The sequence below is a fragment of the Chrysemys picta genome, chromosome 2, assembly GCF_011386835.1.
Source record: "Chrysemys picta bellii isolate R12L10 chromosome 2, ASM1138683v2, whole genome shotgun sequence".
Lineage (NCBI taxonomy): Eukaryota > Metazoa > Chordata > Testudines > Emydidae > Chrysemys > Chrysemys picta.
The window spans coordinates 17,550,267-17,568,495 of NC_088792.1; the positions used below are offsets into that span (position 1 = coordinate 17,550,267).

Here is an 18,229-nt window from a genome sequence, read left to right on the forward strand (position 1 = left end):
CTGAAATTCATAGTACTTTCTATGTTTTAAATTGGAACAATACTCAATTTCAAATTTAAAATAGAATGCAAGTGATTTCATTCAGAATTTATGCACTTGAAAATGAAGAAAAAGCCTAAACTGTGATTTTCCAAGTCAAGAGAAACACAAACTGAGCTGTCAGGTGGTATGAGAAACATTGCTTGTTCAGATACTACAATTATGGGTGCTAATACAGAGTCTGTTCATGAAGACTTGAGTGACTAAGGCCAGAAGCAATACTGTGAGGTGCCAGGAAGCCTCAAACCCAGCTAACTTAATGGCTATTGGATATTTAGTACCACGCAGAATAAGCAAGTTGTAAACAAATGAAGCCAGTGACGTGCAATGGCAACCATTTTATTACATTTGGAGTAACTGAGCTATTAGAGAGTTTGACAGACAACTTTGATTATAACAGGGACACCATGTATAAACCTGGACTGGACACAAATATTGCCATTAAAAATTATTTGTAGGGTAGGCAAGGTAGATTCTGACTTTAAAAACTTTATTGCCATAAGTAGTGTGCTCATTTACATGGCATTTTAATCAGAGCTCAAATTCCAAGGGCCTGATTCTTCAAGCACAGATTTGCACTGAATATGTGCCACAAAGATAGATGCCTTGAAGACCTCCCTGTACAAGACTTATCTAAGGAAACCAGCTTGGTGTCAAACTAGTCAAGAATCAGGGTCCATAAAAGTAGCCTAAAGCCATCTTTGCCTCTTTTGTCCAACAGCTGACCACAGGCAGACTATAGGTCAGCCTGACTGTAGAATCTGGCCCACAGTTAGGTATGCACTCTCCTGCCTAAACCAGTACAGACTTAAGCCAGCCTGTAGACACTTGGGAAGGAGATTGCAAGAGCCAATGAAAATACAAAACATAGAAATACACAGAGACAGTGAACTCTAATGATTGTTATAATGGACCAAACAATTTCCAATAAACCCAAAACAAGGTAGCATTACACTGATGTTTCACATCACTTCATCTTTACTACCTTGTGAACGGATTTCCTACATTAGCAAGTGGAATTAACTAAGTTTTAAATTAAAAGACAAGGTAACTGTAGGGCCACAATTTATTCTCTGCAGGCTGACAGTAACTAAGGATTCATTAAGGAAGTATAAACTGGGTTTATAATGCATGTTATTGCTCACTAGAAGAAAGACAATCCAAGAAAGCAGGGACCACCAGCAAAAGACGACACATGATACAAAGTAATGGAACCTACTTTGTGATACAAATTAGGAATTTAAGTAAGTAAATCAGAACGAGAAACCTTCAATAACCTTGATTGTGAGCAAATTTAAGACCAGGTTAGAGAAGTAGGGCATTGTTTGCTTCTTCGGGAGCGTTTTTATGGATTTCCATTTGACAGACACTGCACTCGAGTCACTCAAAATAGAAGAGAATTTTTTTTAAGAATGGATTTTCCAAAAAGATCTACAACAAACGCATGGAAAGAAACAAGTACCCTACCGTATCAGTATTCAAATGTTCAGATCCTATGTCAATATATAGCCAGTGACCTAGCTATATGAACCAAGAGCAACACTGGCAAACTTGTGTCAGACTGGAGTAGCAACCAGCAAGCAAGCAGAAGATAAATCAAAGCCTCTTTGGCTTTCCAGAGTACTTAGGCAATCAGGGTGCGGTGTTACAGGATATGTTCTGTCCTGCATTCAGACTCTCTAGGCAGTAGAACAGGATGTGACACCTTACAATTCAAGTAGATTTCTACTTTAAGAGCCAAGCAGTAAATAAAAAGCCATTAAAAAAAAAAACCTAGAAAAGAACTTGTAGGTATAGACCCAGGGCAGTCTGAATACATTCTGCAGTTCTTTGCTAAGCTTACACTAGAATTTGACTCTTCCACAGTGGCATCCCAACAGTTGTCAGGCAGGACAAACTTCTATTTTTCATTTGACTGCTTGACTTTGCAGCACTACATAATAAAGAACTGGAGCCAGAGTTAAAAGAATTAAATCCTCTAGTTATTACCAATCAGGTATAGGACAATCCGTGGAAGCTTCCAGGTCATCAACATGCCTCAACTCTGGTTGAAAGGTAGTAACTCTAGCAGCAAAGATTCAGCCTCTGTTGTTATTCTATCTGTGTCTCTAGGTGAAACTACAAATAAGGGAACTTTACATCTTCAGTACACTGTCGCAGATGCAGGCAATTGTCCCTTTGAAGTGGACTGAGATTGAGACCACCAACTCATTTTACTCAGCACCATATTACTAGCTAAGCCCAGATCTGAACTAGTGACCAAGAAGATGGGAGACTCCATGTCCCATAAATCCCCAGGTTTTCAAGTATTGTCTTGAAATTAAGCCAGAGTGCCTCCCCCAGAAGGAGAGAATGCTAACACCAAGTTTGTGTTGTTCGAGAGTTTGCACATGGGGGTGCTTGATAATTATTTCACTGTCTTAAGACTCAATTCTTACCTTCATCACCCGTTACTGTGAAAGATCCTGTAAATAGCGACAGAAGCAGCTGTCTAAAACATATGCTCCCTTTAACATTATTTCTCAATACTACAGAATGTTAATTTGTTTCATTAGGTAGATCTGACGAAGCTACTCAGCATATACTTTATATATTAACATAATGAGCAACCATAAGAGCATTTGAGCAGCCCAGCAGAGTTCAGATTAGGACAAACATACTAGACACTCCAGTACTGGTCAAGAATGCAAGCAACTGTTTTCTTTCAAAGTGTCCCTATGTGCTGAACAGGAAGAGAGGTCGCTCAGGACCTTCTGTTTAAAAAACAAAAAACAAACAAACAAACCACACCTTGAAGGTTTAGATTTTACTTATTTAGTAGCTTACATAAGGAAGCTACTATTTTTACATTGCTAACTTCCTCTTTTACTGATATGCAGATGCTGTACATGGTAACTTTAAGAAGAAATCCTGTCACTAAAACCACCAAATTTATAGAAATAAGACAACGTAGGGGTCCAAAAAAGGAAGGGGATTAATAGAATAGGATGCCAATGACTGTACAAAAGCCTAATAAAGAGCTTAATGTGCTTCTTACCAGTAGAGAGATTACCTAGAAGAAAGCCAGGCCCTCAAGCCAAAAAGGACCTTAATTCAAACTCTGAAATCTGAATAGCTATTCTGAGAAACTATTTTACAGTAAGACATGCCCTTCAATACTGCAAATAAAAAAGCAGCCTGCAAGCCAAATTCATATACATTGTCAATTGCCCAGAAGCTCATTGCACTGAACAGGCAATTTCTACCAGTCAACTGGACAGGTGGGCAAGGCAGAAAAATCCCACAAAGAAGAATCAGCTCTATTTGAGTGCAAGGCTACAGCTACCCTACAGAGCTTGCAGCTGTGTCACTGCTAATGGACACTTTAAGCAGACAGGAGAGCGCTCTCCCATCAGCTTACTTACTCCAGCCCCTGCGAGCGGCGGTAACTATGTCGACAGGAGCAGCTCTCCCACTGACATAGTGCTGTCAACTCTGGCGTTTATGTCGATGTAACTTACATTGCTTGGGGGACGTGTGGGGGGGGAGGGGAGATTTATTCACCCCAGTGAATGACATAAGCTATGCCAAAATAAGCTGTAGTGTAGACACAGCCTAAGTTTATACGGCTAAGAGGAAAGAGAACCAGCAATATGGTTCTTATGTTGCGGGATTTCTGACCCAAAGAGAAAAGTCAGAAAATGTGTAGAGCCATTACTATTCTAGGTCATGATTCAGTTTATTTATGCCTCTTTGTACTCACATACCACAATGAGGAGCACTAGGAATACTTACGCTTGATCATCTTTTTACTCGAAGTTCATAACCAATACACTTGAATATGGATTCTATCTTTACTTGCCCCCAACCACTGTAGTTTGCAAGCTGCTTAAGTACAGTAAAGATTATCAAATGTTATTGTGTGGAGAATTGTTATTCCCATTTTACTGATGGGAAATGGAGGCAGAGATTAAAGAATTGTGAGGGCATACAGGGAGTCTGTGGCAGAGCCAGGGATTGAAGCCACATGAATCTCAGATCAGTAGCTTACTCATAATATATACACAGAAGAACTCTATTACCTTTTTATTGATGTGACTGAATAAACGAGAATGTAGCCATTAATGTCTATGGAGTATGTCTGAGGAAATATGGAGTATTCATCCTGTGGAAGGAAAATGATATTTTAAAAAATGGTTATTGCCACAAGAATCAGAATCTTAGTGACAGTAGATCACCAGCAGTTTTAAACACTGACTGTATTTATAAGACATGAATTGTAAGACCATTTGTAAAGATTTAAAACAACGTCAATACAGGTAAAATCAGACTCCATGGCAGCCATCATGGTGGAGGCTGCCTGTTCCTTAAGGATTACATAGGGATGTTCAGAAAAAGTCAAGCAAGCTAGGGATAAGAAGCTGTAGATTTCCCCCCCCCACACACACACACACACAATATATGCTAAATAAAAACAAAGAATTTCAAAATTTCCCACAAAATGAAATTAAGAAAATTTATTTTACAGTATAAGAAACAAATTTAAGATAATTCATTACTATCAAAACATTTTACTCCAAAAAGTGTCAGAATGGAATGCTTTGATATCAAGATGCTTAGTTTCATGTATTTTCCCTACCTCCCCTCCCACCCCCACTCAACATTTCTAAAAAATAGACATCTTGGAAACATTTTGACCACCTCTAGATTCTATATAGATTTTGTTCTGATGCTAGATTTAAAAAGTTTAGTTTGTTTGAGACCACTTCATCTCTTGTCAGTCAATCCAATTGCTCAAACTGTTCACTTTCACATGTCACCAGCCTATATTACGCAGGAGAACCTTCCTTCCCCCTTCCCTAATGAGCAAGTGGGAAAGGCCCCTATCTAGTCCTCCCCCACCTTCACAACTTTCTAGCAAGGTGAAGCTAGACAGAACTTGTCTTCTCTTGTGCTTCATATTCAGCTCTAATGTGCGGCAAAGCCCCACTACTGCTTGAATATCAGATAGGTGTGCAACTTGGTTACTGACTAAAGTAAATGACTTGGATCACTTTTATAGCATGTGCAAGAAACAGATGGTGGATGTGCAAACTAAGCATTAGACTGTACTTGGCATTCCACAGGATTTCTATCAATTGGAATAGCTTTGGTAACAATTATCACCTGTCCCCCAGCCTCTAGTACCTCTTAACCAAGGCTCTTGTTTTCACAGTACTCCCATCAACCCATCACTTCACTCCCTCCAGCTTTACAGGTTTCAGTATCAAATCCTGTGCTGTACTGAGATAGTCGTTATCTCAACCCTTTCTAATTCATACTTTCACAACTGTCTGCTTGGCTTTTATTTGCTTGTTAGAAATGATTTTTGGAATGTGAAGTCCATTAATGGCTATTATCCAGGATGGGTAAGGAATGGTGTCCCTAGCTTCTGTCAGAGTGGAGATGAATGGCAGGAGAGAGAGAGAGAGAGAGAGAGATCACTTGATCATTACCTGTTAGGTTCACTCTCTCTGGGGCACTTGGCATTGGCCACTGTTGGCAGACAGCATACTGGGCTGGATGGACCTTTGATCTGACCCAGTATGGCCATTCTTATGTTGGAATTATACAGTTAACATTTAAGAAGTTTGCCAACAACATAATGTGGCCCAGTAATTAGAGATTCAAACAAACCACTATACACCAAAAGTAGTTATTCCTATAATCTTTGGTATGTTATATGTATCCATTTAAGCAGCCCCCATGGTCTATTGGGAAAGTAAACAAAACTGAGCAAAGCTTGTTCTAATGCATTTACAATGTTTTTCAACATCTACCCACAAGATCTCTCCCCTCCAATCCACTGCAGCCAACAAAAAACAAAGAATCCATGGGAAAGATTTAAAAATAACCACTAATGAGACAATGCTATTTTAATTAAGAATTAGTTTCAACTGTGTGATACTGAAATTGAACCTTAACCTTGAGAACGAACTCTGTTTAAGGTTGTGTTGGCTGGGGAATTGGTTGAGTTATGGTATTCTTTTTAGACTGAATTAAAGTTCTTGGGAAGGCGGGGTTCTGATTTCAGCGAACATTACAATTTGCAAGAGAAGGAAAGGTAGCTACCCAGCTCCTGACACAAATGACCAAAAATCATGATGTTTGGTCCATTAGCCTGCATTATACAGTTCAACATCACACCAAAGACAGCAAGGCGTGAGGAAGCGCCATTTGGCCAGCATAGCATGGAACTCAAAAATATTAGCACCAAAAGAAAGTTACTCACCTCGTGCAGTAACTGTGGTTCTTAGAGATGTGTCTCCCTACGGGTGCTACACTCTAGGTGCACTAACACTCCCTGCACCTTGGATTGGAGATTTCTCATAGCAGTGTCTGTTCAGCCCGCATGTGCGTGTTAGTCAGTCTCATGCCTTGAGCTGTTATGTTGTACTGTGCGGGAGTACTCCCCTCAGTTCCTTCTCTACCGCAAAGTCCCATGGCAGAGAACTCTGAAGCAGAGGGGGAGGACGGGTAGAGGAGCATTCATAGGGACACATCTTAAAGAAAAGACGGTTACTCACCGTTGTAACTGTTGTTCTTCGAGATGTGTTGCTCATATCCATTCCATTAGGTGTGTGCGCGCCGCGTGCACGATCGTCGGAAGATTTTTACCCTAGCAACACCGGCGGGTCGGCTGTGGAGCCCCCTAGAGTGGCGCCTTCATGGCGCTGAATATATACCCCAGCCGACCCGGCGCCCCCTCAGTTCCTTCTTGCCGGCTACTCCGACAGTGGGGACGGGGGGCGGGTTTGGAATGGATATGAGCAACACATCTCGAAGAACAACAGTTACAACGGTGAGTAACCGTCTTTTCTTCTTCGAGTGCTTGCTCATATCCATTCCATTAGGTGACTCCCAAGCCCAACTTAGGTGGTGGGGTCGGAGTGAGACATTGCTGTGTGCAAAACTGCTGATCCGAAGGCAGCATCGTCCCTGGACTGCTGCACTAGTGCATAGTGAGCTGTAAACGTGTGGACTGATGACCAAACCGCCGCTCTACAGATGTCCTGGATCGGAACTTGCGCCAGGAAAGCAGTCGAGGAAGCTTGGGCCCTCGTGGAGTGAGCGGTGAGGTGCGGTGCTGAGACACCTGCCAGGTCATAGCAAGTCCGGATGCAAGACGTAATCCAGGAGGATAGGCGTTGTGAGGAGACCGGTGAGCCTTTCATTCGGTCGGCCACTGCAACGAAGAGTTGCGTCGTCTTTCTAAAGTGCCTTGTGCGGTCAATATAGAAGGCCAGGGCCCTGCGTACGTCCAGAGAATGCAAACGTTGATCCTGGCGAGTAGCATGTGGTTTAGGATGAAAGACCGGGAGAAATATATCCTGGTTGATATGAAAAGGAGAAACCACCTTAGGGAGAAAGGCAGGATGTGGACGAAGCTGCACTTTATCCTTATGGAAAACCGTGTAAGGGGGCTCGGATGTAAGCGCCCTGAGTTCAGAAACGCGCCTTGCTGAGGTGATGGCTACGAGGAAGGCTGTCTTCCAGGATAGGTACAGAAGTGAACAGGTGGCCAGTGGCTCGAATGGAGGACCTGTGAGCTTAGAGAGAACCAGGTTGAGGTCCCACGTCGGAACGGGCTGACGTTGTTGTGGGTACGTCCGGTCTAAGCCCTTGAGGAATCTAACGACCATCGGGTTAGAGAATACCGAGGATGCGAGTTCCCCTGGGTGAAAGGCCGATATAGCGGCCAGGTGAACTCTAATTGAAGATATCGCCAACCCTTGCTGTTTTAGGGAGAGGAGATATTCCAAAATGAGAGGAATAGGTGCCTGCAACGGGGACGTGGCTCGTTGTTCGCACCAACAGGAGAACCGCTTCCACTTGGCCAAGTATGTGGTCCGTGTTGAGGGCTTCCTACTGCTCAGCAGAATCTGTTGGACAGAGTGCGAGCACTGCTGCTCTGCCTGGGTGAACCATGGAGCAGCCACGCCGTGAGGTGGAGTGATTGCAGGTCGGGGTGACGCAGGCGGCCGTGGTCTTGAGAGATGAGGTCCGGGCATAATGGAAGCGGGATCGGTGTCTGAACCGAGAGCTCCAACAGCGTGGTGTACCAATGTTGTCTCGGCCACGCTGGGGCGATCAGAATCACCTGTGCCTGGTCTCTGCGCAATTTGAGCAGTACCTTGTGGACCAGAGGAAACGGAGGGAAGGCATAAAACAGGTGGTCCTTCCAGGGAAGGAGAAACGCGTCCGAGAGGGAGCCCGGAGCTCGACCTTGCAGGGAGCAGAACACGTGGCACTTCCTGTTGTCTCGAGATGCAAACAGGTCTATCTGGGGAAACCCCCACTTCTGGAAAACGGAATGTATGATGTCCGGACGGATAGACCACTCGTGTGTTTGAAAGGACCTGCTGAGTCGGTCCGCCAGAGTGTTCTGGACTCCAGGGAGGAACGATGCCGTGAGATGGATTGAGTGGGCGATGCAGAAGTCCCACAGGCGAATGGCCTCTTGGCATAGCCTTGACGAACGTGCTCCTCCTTGCTTGTTGATGTAAAACATGGCGGTGGTGTTGTCGATGAGAACTAACACACAGCGGCCACGTAGGAGATTGAGAAATGCCTGGCACGCCAGGCGCACCGCCATCAGTTCCCGAACATTGATGTGCAGGGCTATCTGGGGTGCAGTCCACAGGCCCTGGGTATGGTGTTCGTTGAGATGGGCGCCCCAACCCAGGGATGAAGCGTCTGTGACCAGGTGCAGAGAGGGTTGTGGGGCGTGAAACGGCATCCCCTCGCAAACCACCTTGTGGTCTAGCCACCATGTGAGGGAGGTCAGGACCGAGTTTGGGACCGTGACCACCATGTTCAGGCTGTCCCGATGTGGGCGGTATCTTGATGACACCCAGGTTTGGAGTGGGCGAAGCCGAAGTCTGGCATGCCTGGTTACGTACGTGCAGGAAGCCATGTGACCCAGCAGGGTGAGGCACGACCTCACCGTGGTAGTTGGGAAGGCCTTGAGTCCTTGAATGAGGCTCGTGATGGTGCAAAAGCGATTGTCTGGCAGGGTGGCTTGTGCGCGTCTGGAGTCTAGAACCGCGCCGATGAATTCTATTCTCTGGGTAGGTTCTAGAGTGGATTTGTCCTTGTTGAGTAGGATACCCAACTTGTTGAATGTGTGCACTATTATGTGGACGTGATCTCAAACTTGTTCTTTGGTGCGACCGCGTACCAGCCAGTCGTCTAGGTACGGGAACACCTGTATCCCTTGCCGACGAAGGTACGCTGCCACGACAACCATACATTTCGTGAACACCCTTGGGGCCGAGGATAGGCCGAAGGGAAGGACTGCAAATTGGTAGTGCACCTTGCTTACCACGAACCGCAGGAAGCGTCTGTGAGGCGGGTAAATTGCTATGTGAAAGTATGCATCTTTCATGACGAGGGCGGCGAACCAGTCTCCAGGATCGAGGGAAGGGATAATGGCCCCCAAAGAGACCATGCGGAACTTCAACTTTACTACGAATTTGTTGAGTCCGCGCAAGTCCAAGATGGGTCGCAGACCTCCTTTGGACTTGGGAATGAGGAAGTAACGGGAATAGAATCCCCTGCCCCTTAACTCCACTGGAACCTCCTCTATGGCCCCCATAGCAAGGAGCGTGGAAACTTCCTGTATAAGAAGTTGCTCGTGAGAAGGGTCCCTGAAGAGGGACGGGGAAGGGGGGGAGGAGGGGGGGATTGAAGAAAACTGGATAGCATATCCCCTGTCCACCGTGCGAAGGACCCAACGGTCCGAAGTTATAAGGGACCAGGTCTGGTGGAAATGGGAAAGGCGATCCCGAAAGGATGGGGCTGGATCCTGTGGGATGACTGGGGCGCCGTCCTCGACCGCACCTTCAAAAGTTCTGCCTGGGGCCTGAAGGTGGTCTAGGTGGCCCCTGGTTCTGACCAGGTTGAGGGCCGGTCCACCTTCTTCTACCACCTCGCCCTCGCCTCCGGGTCGAGTCCTGTCTCTGACGAGGCGGGGGGGGGTAGAAGCGCTGAGGCTGCGGTCTAAATGGCCTGCGCTGAGGGCCCACAACATGCATCCCCAAGGAACGCATGATCGTCCTGGAGTCCTTGAGGCTCTGCAGGCGAGAGTCCGTCTTTTCGGAAAACAGCCCTAGTCCTTCAAAGGGCAGATCCTGCAGGGTTTGCTGCAGTTCCTGAGGCAGACCCGAAACCTGGAGCCAGGAGATCCTCCGCATAGCGATACCTGAGGCCAGGGTTCTCGCAGCAGAGTCCGCTATGTCTAAGGAGGCCTGTAAGGAGGTCCGAGCCACCTTCTTACCCTCCTCCACCAGGGCTCCAAACTCCTCCCTGGACTCTTGGGGAACCAACTCCTTGAACTTCCCCATAGAGTTCCAGGAGTTAAAGCTATAGCGGCTCAAGAGCGCCTGTTGATTAGCCGCTCTAAGTTGCAACCCTCCGGCTGAGTAAACTTTACGGCCGAATAAATCGAGGCGCTTAGCCTCCTTCGATTTGGGCGCTGCGGCCTGTTGACCGTGGCGCTCCCTTGCGTTCACTGATGCCACCACCAGTGAACACGGCTGGGGGTGGGTATACAAGTACCCGTAGTCTTTAGACGGAACAAAGTATTTCCTTTCCACCCCTCTCGCTGTGGGTGGGATAGAGGCAGGAGTCTGCCATATCGTAGATACATTGGCTTGTATCGTGCGGATCAGGGGTAACGCCACCCTCGATGGGGCATCCACTCCGAGGATATTCACGATGGGGTCGTGCACCTCCACTATCTCCTCCGCCTGCAGGTCCATATCACGGGCCATCCGGCGCAGAAGATCTTGGTGAGCCCGAAGATCTATTGGAGGTGGACCTGTGCACGATGTGCCCGCCACTGCCTCATCCGGAGAGGAAGAGGAAGATGCCTCCGGTGGGACAGGATCCAAGGGAGGGTCCTGGGCTCCCTGCTCCTGGGCCGGAGCATCACCTGCGCTTGAGTCCAGGGCGTCAGGTGGTGCGGACACGGAAGCCTGCATGCCCCTTGGCGGAGGCCGAGAGATGGTGGACTCCGGGGCCCTTCTAACAGAGTGACCGGAGCGAGAGGTCGAAGCAACTGGATCCCCTTGCGCCTGATGGTACGCCCACGGGGTCCAAAACGACCAGTGAGATGGGCCATGAGAATGGTCCTCTGTTATGTTCTGCCAATGGCCCAAGTCCTGTTCCTCGGCTTGCCCTTGAGGGGGGTATGCCGATCTCGAGAGGTCCTCCGAGGAGCGAGACCCCGATCTCGATGGCCATGGCGGTGCCGAGAGCGTCGAGACGATTCCCGTGGGCTGCGGTGCCGCACGGTGCCGGTCTGGAGATGATCTATCTCCACGCGGTGCCGGCGATCGGTGCCGGGACCGCGACCGGTGCCGATGACCTCGTCGGTACCGGGAGTCGGATCTGGACCTCGACGAGGACCTGGAGTATGCCCGGTACCGGGAGCGGCCTCTCGACGTCGAGCGGCGACCGTAGCGGTGCCGAGAACTACTTCTCGACGTTGATCGGTGCCGACAATCATAGCGGTGCCGAGACGTAGAGCGGTGCCGCGAAGAAGATCTTGGCCGCGAGTACGACCGGTGCCGAGGTGATATTCGGTGCCGGGACTGCGAGCGGCGTGGGGACCTGCTTCGGGACCTGGATCGGTGCCGAGGTTCCAGCCCTTGCGATGGAGGGCGCATCAAGGCAGGTTTCCCCCTCGACTGGACCGGGCGAGGCAACGGTGCCGTCGGTGCCGGTGGTTGAGGCGGTGCCGGCTCCGTGAGAGCTATTAAGTCTCTCGCCGCCGTGAAGGTCTCTGGCGTCGACGGGAGGCACTGTATCACCGCCTGCCTCGGTGGAGACGCCGTCTGCACCGGACTCAACGGCCTCGGCGCCGGAGTCGACGGTGCTGGAGGCACCTGTTTCCGGTGCTCCACCGGCGTACGCGGCTCTACCCCCGGCACTGGGGGAGCCAGCGTCTTCGGCACGGAGGTCCCCGTCTTATGGGCTTTCTTATGCCCTGGGGATAATGACCGGCGCCGAGGCACTTGCTGTGCTTTCGGTGCCGACGAGGTCCGGTGCCGGGAAGGCTCATCTGACGCCACTCGCGTGGTCGTCATGGCCGGTGCCGCCGGGGCACTGCGCACCGAGGCGCTAGGTGCCGGGGCCTGACTTGTAGATGGAGCGTCCGGACTGAGTGCCGCCTCCATCAGGAGTTGCCGGAGCCGAAGGTCCCGCTCCTTCTTGGTCCTTGGTCTGAAGGCCTTACAGATCTTGCACTTATCTGTTTGATGGGACTCTCCCAGGCACTTCAGACAGGAATCGTGCGGGTCGCTCGTGGGCATAGGCTTAGCGCAGGAGGCGCACAGCTTGAAGCCGGGAGCGTTGGGCATGAGCCCGGCCCCGCGGCCGGGGGAGAAAGGGGGAGACGACCCCCTTAATCCCCTGAACTATTATAACAACTCTTAAAACTATTGAACTATTTAACTATAAACACTAGGACTATAACTATGAATAACGAACTAAGCTAGGGAGAGTGGAGAACAGCTAAGCAGCGCTCCACAGTTCCAACGACCGTCAGGGGCGGTAAGAAGGAACTGAGGGGGCGCCGGGTCGGCTGGGGTATATATTCAGCGCCATGAAGGCGCCACTCTAGGGGGCTCCACAGCCGACCCGCCGGTGTTGCTAGGGTAAAAATCTTCCGACGATCGTGCACGCGGCGCGCACACACCTAATGGAATGGATATGAGCAAGCACTCGAAGAAGAACCACAGTTACTGCACAGGGTGAGTAACTATTTCTTCTTCCAGTAGTGTCCCTATTGGTGCTCCACTCAAGGTGACTACCGAGTACTGCCTCTAAGGTGGAGGGGGTTTCGGAGTCAAGTCCAGTAGAAAGGAAAGCATAGCTGATCCAAACACAGTATCAGAGGCAAAATCATGAGTTATTGCATAGTGTTTGGTGAATGTATACATAGAATCATGAGTCATAGGACTGGAAGAGACCTTGAGAATTACTTCTCATGTCTTACTTATAACTGCTGCTAATACATCCCAGAATGATGTTTGCTTTTTTTGCAGCAGCGTTACACTGTTGACTCATATTTAGTTTCTGGTCCACTATGACCCCCAGATCCCTTTCCACAGTACTCCTTCCTAGACAGTCATTTCCCATTTTGTATGTGTGCAACTGATTGTTCCTTCCTAAGTGGTGCACTTTGCATTTGTCCTTATTGATTTTCATCCTATTTACTTCAGACCATTTCTTCAGTTGTCCAGATCATTTTTAATTTTAATCCTACCCTCCAAAGCACTTGCAAATGCGCTCAGCTTGGTATTATCCAGAAATTTTATAAGTGTACTCTCTTTGCCATTATTTAAATCATTGATGACAATATTGAACAGAACCAGACCCAGAACTGATCCCTGCAGGACCCCACTTGATATACTCTTTCAGCTGGACTATGAACCTGATAATTATTCTCTGGGAACAGTTTTCCCAACCAGGTATGCACCCAATTTTAGTAGCTCCATCTAGGTTGTATTTCCCTAGCTTGTTTATAAATATAGATGCCCAAGTAGCAGCTTTACAGATTTCAATAATCGGCACATTTTTGAGAAAGGCCCTAGAAGTGGCAATAAACCCTTGTAGAATGGATGCTTATAACCAAATGTGGTTGAATGTTGCGAGACTGGTAACAAGAGTTAACGCAGCCTGATAGCCACTTGGAAAATCTCTGGTGAGAGACTGCCGACCCTTTTAACCTATCTGCTAGTAAACGATTAGCTTGTCAGTCTCTGATGGTCTTTGTTCTGTCTAGATAGAAGGCCAGAGCTCTCCTGACATCCTGGGCGTGCAACAGTGCATCCTGGCGATGTAAATTCGCTTTGGGGTGGAAGCCAGGCATGTGACTGGGCTGATTGAGATGCAACTCGGAAAAAACTTTAGGTAAGAATTTGGAGTGGGGCCACATGACCTTATCCTTAAAGCACACTGGGTGGGGGTGGGGAGCAGGGCGCATGATATCTGGGCCTCTATTTCTCAATGTGTCGCGCTTATGTAATGGCTATCAGGAATGCTGTCTTCACTGACAAATGGAGCAGTGAATAGGTAGCCAAAGACTCAAAGGGCAGTCCTGTGAGGCATTTGAGGACCAGATTAAGGTCCCATACTGGAGCAGGATGTTGGATTGGTTTCCCAGTCCTCTAAGAAATCTCACTGTGGTCAGATAGGCCAAGATAGAATAAACCTTTATTGGGGATGGAAAGCCATGATGGTTGCCAGGTGGACCAGTATAGAGCTCAATTGATAGACCCGATGTTTTCAGAGTTAGGGCACATTCCAGTATATCTGGAAGTGACATGGTCATTGGTGGAATCTGTCTACAGTCACACCAGCTGACAAATTGTGTCCATTTTTGAGAATATGGGTAACAAGTAGATGGTTTCTTGCTGTGTAATAGTACTCTAAGTCTTTGAGCAGGCTGTCTCTAATACTGTGAGCCATCGACCAACTATGCTCTAAATGTTTCATCCCAATCTCATGATGCTTCATCTTCCTGCCCTCTTGGGAGAGATTGGGAGCAGCATGGAGAGTAATCTGAGAGCAAACAGCTGTATCAGGTAAGGAAACCGCATTTGCCTGGACCAGGTTGGAACTGTTAGAATGACTCTGGCTTGGTCTTTATTTTGAGCATAGCTTTGGCTATCAAGGGAGTTGGTGGGAATGCATACAGTAGGGTTGATGACCAATGAAGGTGAAAAGCATCCCTCAAGGAATGGTGATCCAGTCCGCCCACTGAGCCAAAGTGGGTGCATTTCTTGTTTGACTCTGTGGCAAATAAGTCTGAGGGGTGCCCTATTGACGGAATATGTGGTGTAATATGTTGGGGTCTATTTCCCACTTGTGGTCTTGGAAGAAGTGTCTGCTGAGTGCATCTGCAGTCACATTCTGAATCCCTCGGAAATCACTATGATGGTGATTTGGTTGTATGCACCAGTCCCAAAGCCTGACAGCCTCAGTGCAGAAGGAAGGAGATCTTGCTCCTCTTGAGCAGTTGATGTAAAACATGCAGGATATATTGTCTGTCATGATCTTTATGTGTTTGCCCCTGATTAGTGGTAGGAATTGGAGACAGGCATATCTGATTGCTCTTGAGTTCCAGGAGACTGATGTGTAGCACTGTCTCTTGTGACAACCACCTACCCTGATCACGTAAGTGTCTAAATGTGCTCCCACCCTAGCAGAGAGGCATTTGTCGTTATGACAGTTGGGTGAAGACATGTAAATGGAACTGCTCTGCACATGCTGTGATGGTCTTTCTAGTCAAGGCATTGTTTTATGAAGGTAGTTATGAGAAGTATATTTAGACTGTCTGGTGGGTGAACAGACCTTTCTAAGCCACCCTTGAAGGCATGGCATTCAAAGCCTGGCACGTTCTGTAACAAAGGTAGTGGTTGCCATTTGTCCCAGTAACTGAATGCAGTTCCTGACCAGGGCTTGGGGGCTGAGCTGTATTGTTTTTGCTATGTTGGAAAGAGCCACAAACCTGTGCAGAGGAAGGTAGGGTCTTCCTGTCACTGGATCAAGATGTGCCCTTATGAACTCTAAGTTTTCCACAGGGGTCAAGATAGTTTTTTTGTATGTTCAGTTCCTATTCAAGGAAGGGGTCTATGGCCTCAGAAGTTGCCTGAGACAGTTCCAAGAAATGGCCTTTCAGCACCCAGTCATCCAGGTAAGGGGAAGCGAAGATACCCTTCCTGCAGCGCTTCACTGCTACCACAGACGACCTTAGAAAAGGCCCTCAGTCTGGATGATAGGCTGAAGGGGAGCACTCTGTATTGAAAGTGGTCATGGCTAACAATAAAACTGAGGAATCGTTTGTGGGGTGGGTGGGTAGCGAGGTGGCAATATGCATCTTGAAGGTCAAGGGCTGAGAATCAATCTCCTTGCTCTAATTATGGAATCACTGCAAACATCACCATTTTGAATTTCTGTGCCTTCACATAGGTGTTGAGTAAGTAGCCTCAGGTCTAGGATGGGTCTCCAACCTCAACTCTGTTTTGGCACCAGGAAGTACCTTGAATAAAACCCCTTCCCTTTGTGCTGCACAGGGACTGGTTCTAGAGACACACACTTACCATTGGGAGCTATTTCTTGATGAAGAAATTGTGTAACACTGCTCATGCTGCAGTGAAACCTTACCACACATAGGAGTGACAGAACTATGAGTGAGTGATATTAGTGCCTATAGTGGAGATGTCACACAATAAAAAGGCAAAAAGGCAGACTCTCCGTAATCTTGCCCTGAATTTAAATCCTTAAAAATACAAAATCATGTATATACATACAAGGCCATGGGATTAAATGAGAATCATGCATACACACATGCTTGAGCATTTCTTTATGGAAACTAAATTTTGCAGAGTCCCTAACATCATCAGGGCAAATGACTGTGCCATAGACCATTTATGTTCAAAACCTCCTGGAACATTCCCTGCATCTCTGAGACCGTGTGCACAAGCAACCCACCTACTCTGGGATTTAACAAAATGTAGAAGCCTACTTTAATTGCAGGATCCAGCATATTGATCTATGCCCACTAGACATTCATTCATAAGCATCACAAATATGAATGTCAGTGATTATCACCACAGGTTACAAATAAAATCACGCCCACCTTCATTTTGGTTATGCATAGCCTATGGCAGTTGGTTCTTGGAGTCTGCAATAACAGGTTCTATCAGATTAGCCCTTCTGTATTAAATGAACGCAAACAAGAATGCTAAGAGGCATTACTAGCACATTACATTAAAAGACACATTAAATTTTACTATAACTCATCGACGTAACCTTATTTCTTTATGTTGCCAAAGTCACTTTCCAAAACACTAGTTTAAAAACAAACAAAAAACCAACACCACTACAGTACACTGCTTTAGCAATGTTTAATAGTCCCTATTAGCCCCAAACAATCTGAACACATTTCTACTAATTTTGGGGGACTAGACTACTTGACAGTATCACGTTGGAAGTTAATTCAATTACTGCTAAATTAGTAAATATTAGTTTAGTGCTGTAAGTGAACTGTAAAGGCCTTCAGACCCCCTTTATTCAAATATATCCATTGTGGTGTTTTGCTCAACACAGGACAATATCAACTTAATCCTAGAGGAGTAGCAGTAACACATGTAGCCTTCATTTTGAAGGAATGGTTCAGACAACAAAGATCACTTACTTGGCCAGCTGTGTCTACTAGCTGAAGATGATATTCTTGCCCATTTACTGTGATCAGTTTTGTAAAAGCTAGAGGAAACAAGAGAAATGAACTTCAGAATTAAAACTGAATAGCTTTATACTTAAAGGTTTACTGAGATCAGACCAGAAATTAGTGGAGAGAACTCTAGTGGAACAATCTGAAGTTTAAGTTTTTAAAGCAGGAGTGAAAGACAAATTGGGGTGCTCTGTATACAGTCAGTATATTGCATACACCGAACATTAATGTTAATTATTAATTTAAATTTTCTGAAAATTGGAATTGCACACACTGGATGCAGAATTTCTCGTAAATGTTATTTCTTTACGTTTTAAGCACTTTAAGACTGTAGACTTTTCAAATAGATAAAAACTAGTGGTCAAATTGTAGACCTAATTGGATTTTCACATTAAGAGTTACCTGAATGCAAGTCAACATCAAAGTTAGTTAAGATTTAATATGGGGTCTTCAGTTTCAAAACCACTCTCTAAATCCAGTTTTCCTGATCTGAATACTCACAATGAAGCAAAACACCAAAAACTTTTTAGCACAATGGAATTAAAAACAGTGATTTATTGTGAACAAACTGTGCACACAGGACCACTGAAATTCTGATTTGAGGCTGTCACACAACTACTTCTAATTTGCTGCAGTTATCACAGCACATTCAGTTCTTAATCAGGAAGTACATTCAGTACTATTAGAGGAAATCAAAACACTATTTATCTTACTATATTTCAAGAAATGCCAACGCACATTATAAGCAGAGGATTATCTGGAAGCCACAACTCAATTTTTTTGCTTTTGTGGGTGTATATTAGCATAGTAATGTTATGCTAAGTGTAATACAAGCTAGTTGCCTCCGGTATTTTACTACCACATTCATGCTGAGAAAATAAGGAGCCAATTTCAAAACCTTTTGTTTTAGCCCAGGTGGTTAGTCTT

The 18,229-nt window shown here is 46.5% G+C and overlaps 1 protein-coding gene across 2 annotated transcripts in view; it reads right to left on the reverse strand.

The window, feature by feature from the left end:
- Positions 1 to 18,229, reverse strand: part of RHEB (Ras homolog, mTORC1 binding) — a 62,847-nt gene that overhangs the window by 15,425 nt on the left and 29,193 nt on the right. For both annotated transcript variants that reach the window (XM_005297167.5, XM_042859330.2), the window contains exons 3-4: positions 17,267 to 17,334; positions 4,101 to 4,183 (exon numbers count right to left, since the gene is read on the reverse strand). In XM_005297167.5, coding sequence (XP_005297224.1) covers positions 4,101 to 4,183; positions 17,267 to 17,334 — 151 coding nt within the window. The remainder of the gene's footprint in view (positions 1 to 4,100; positions 4,184 to 17,266; positions 17,335 to 18,229) is intronic.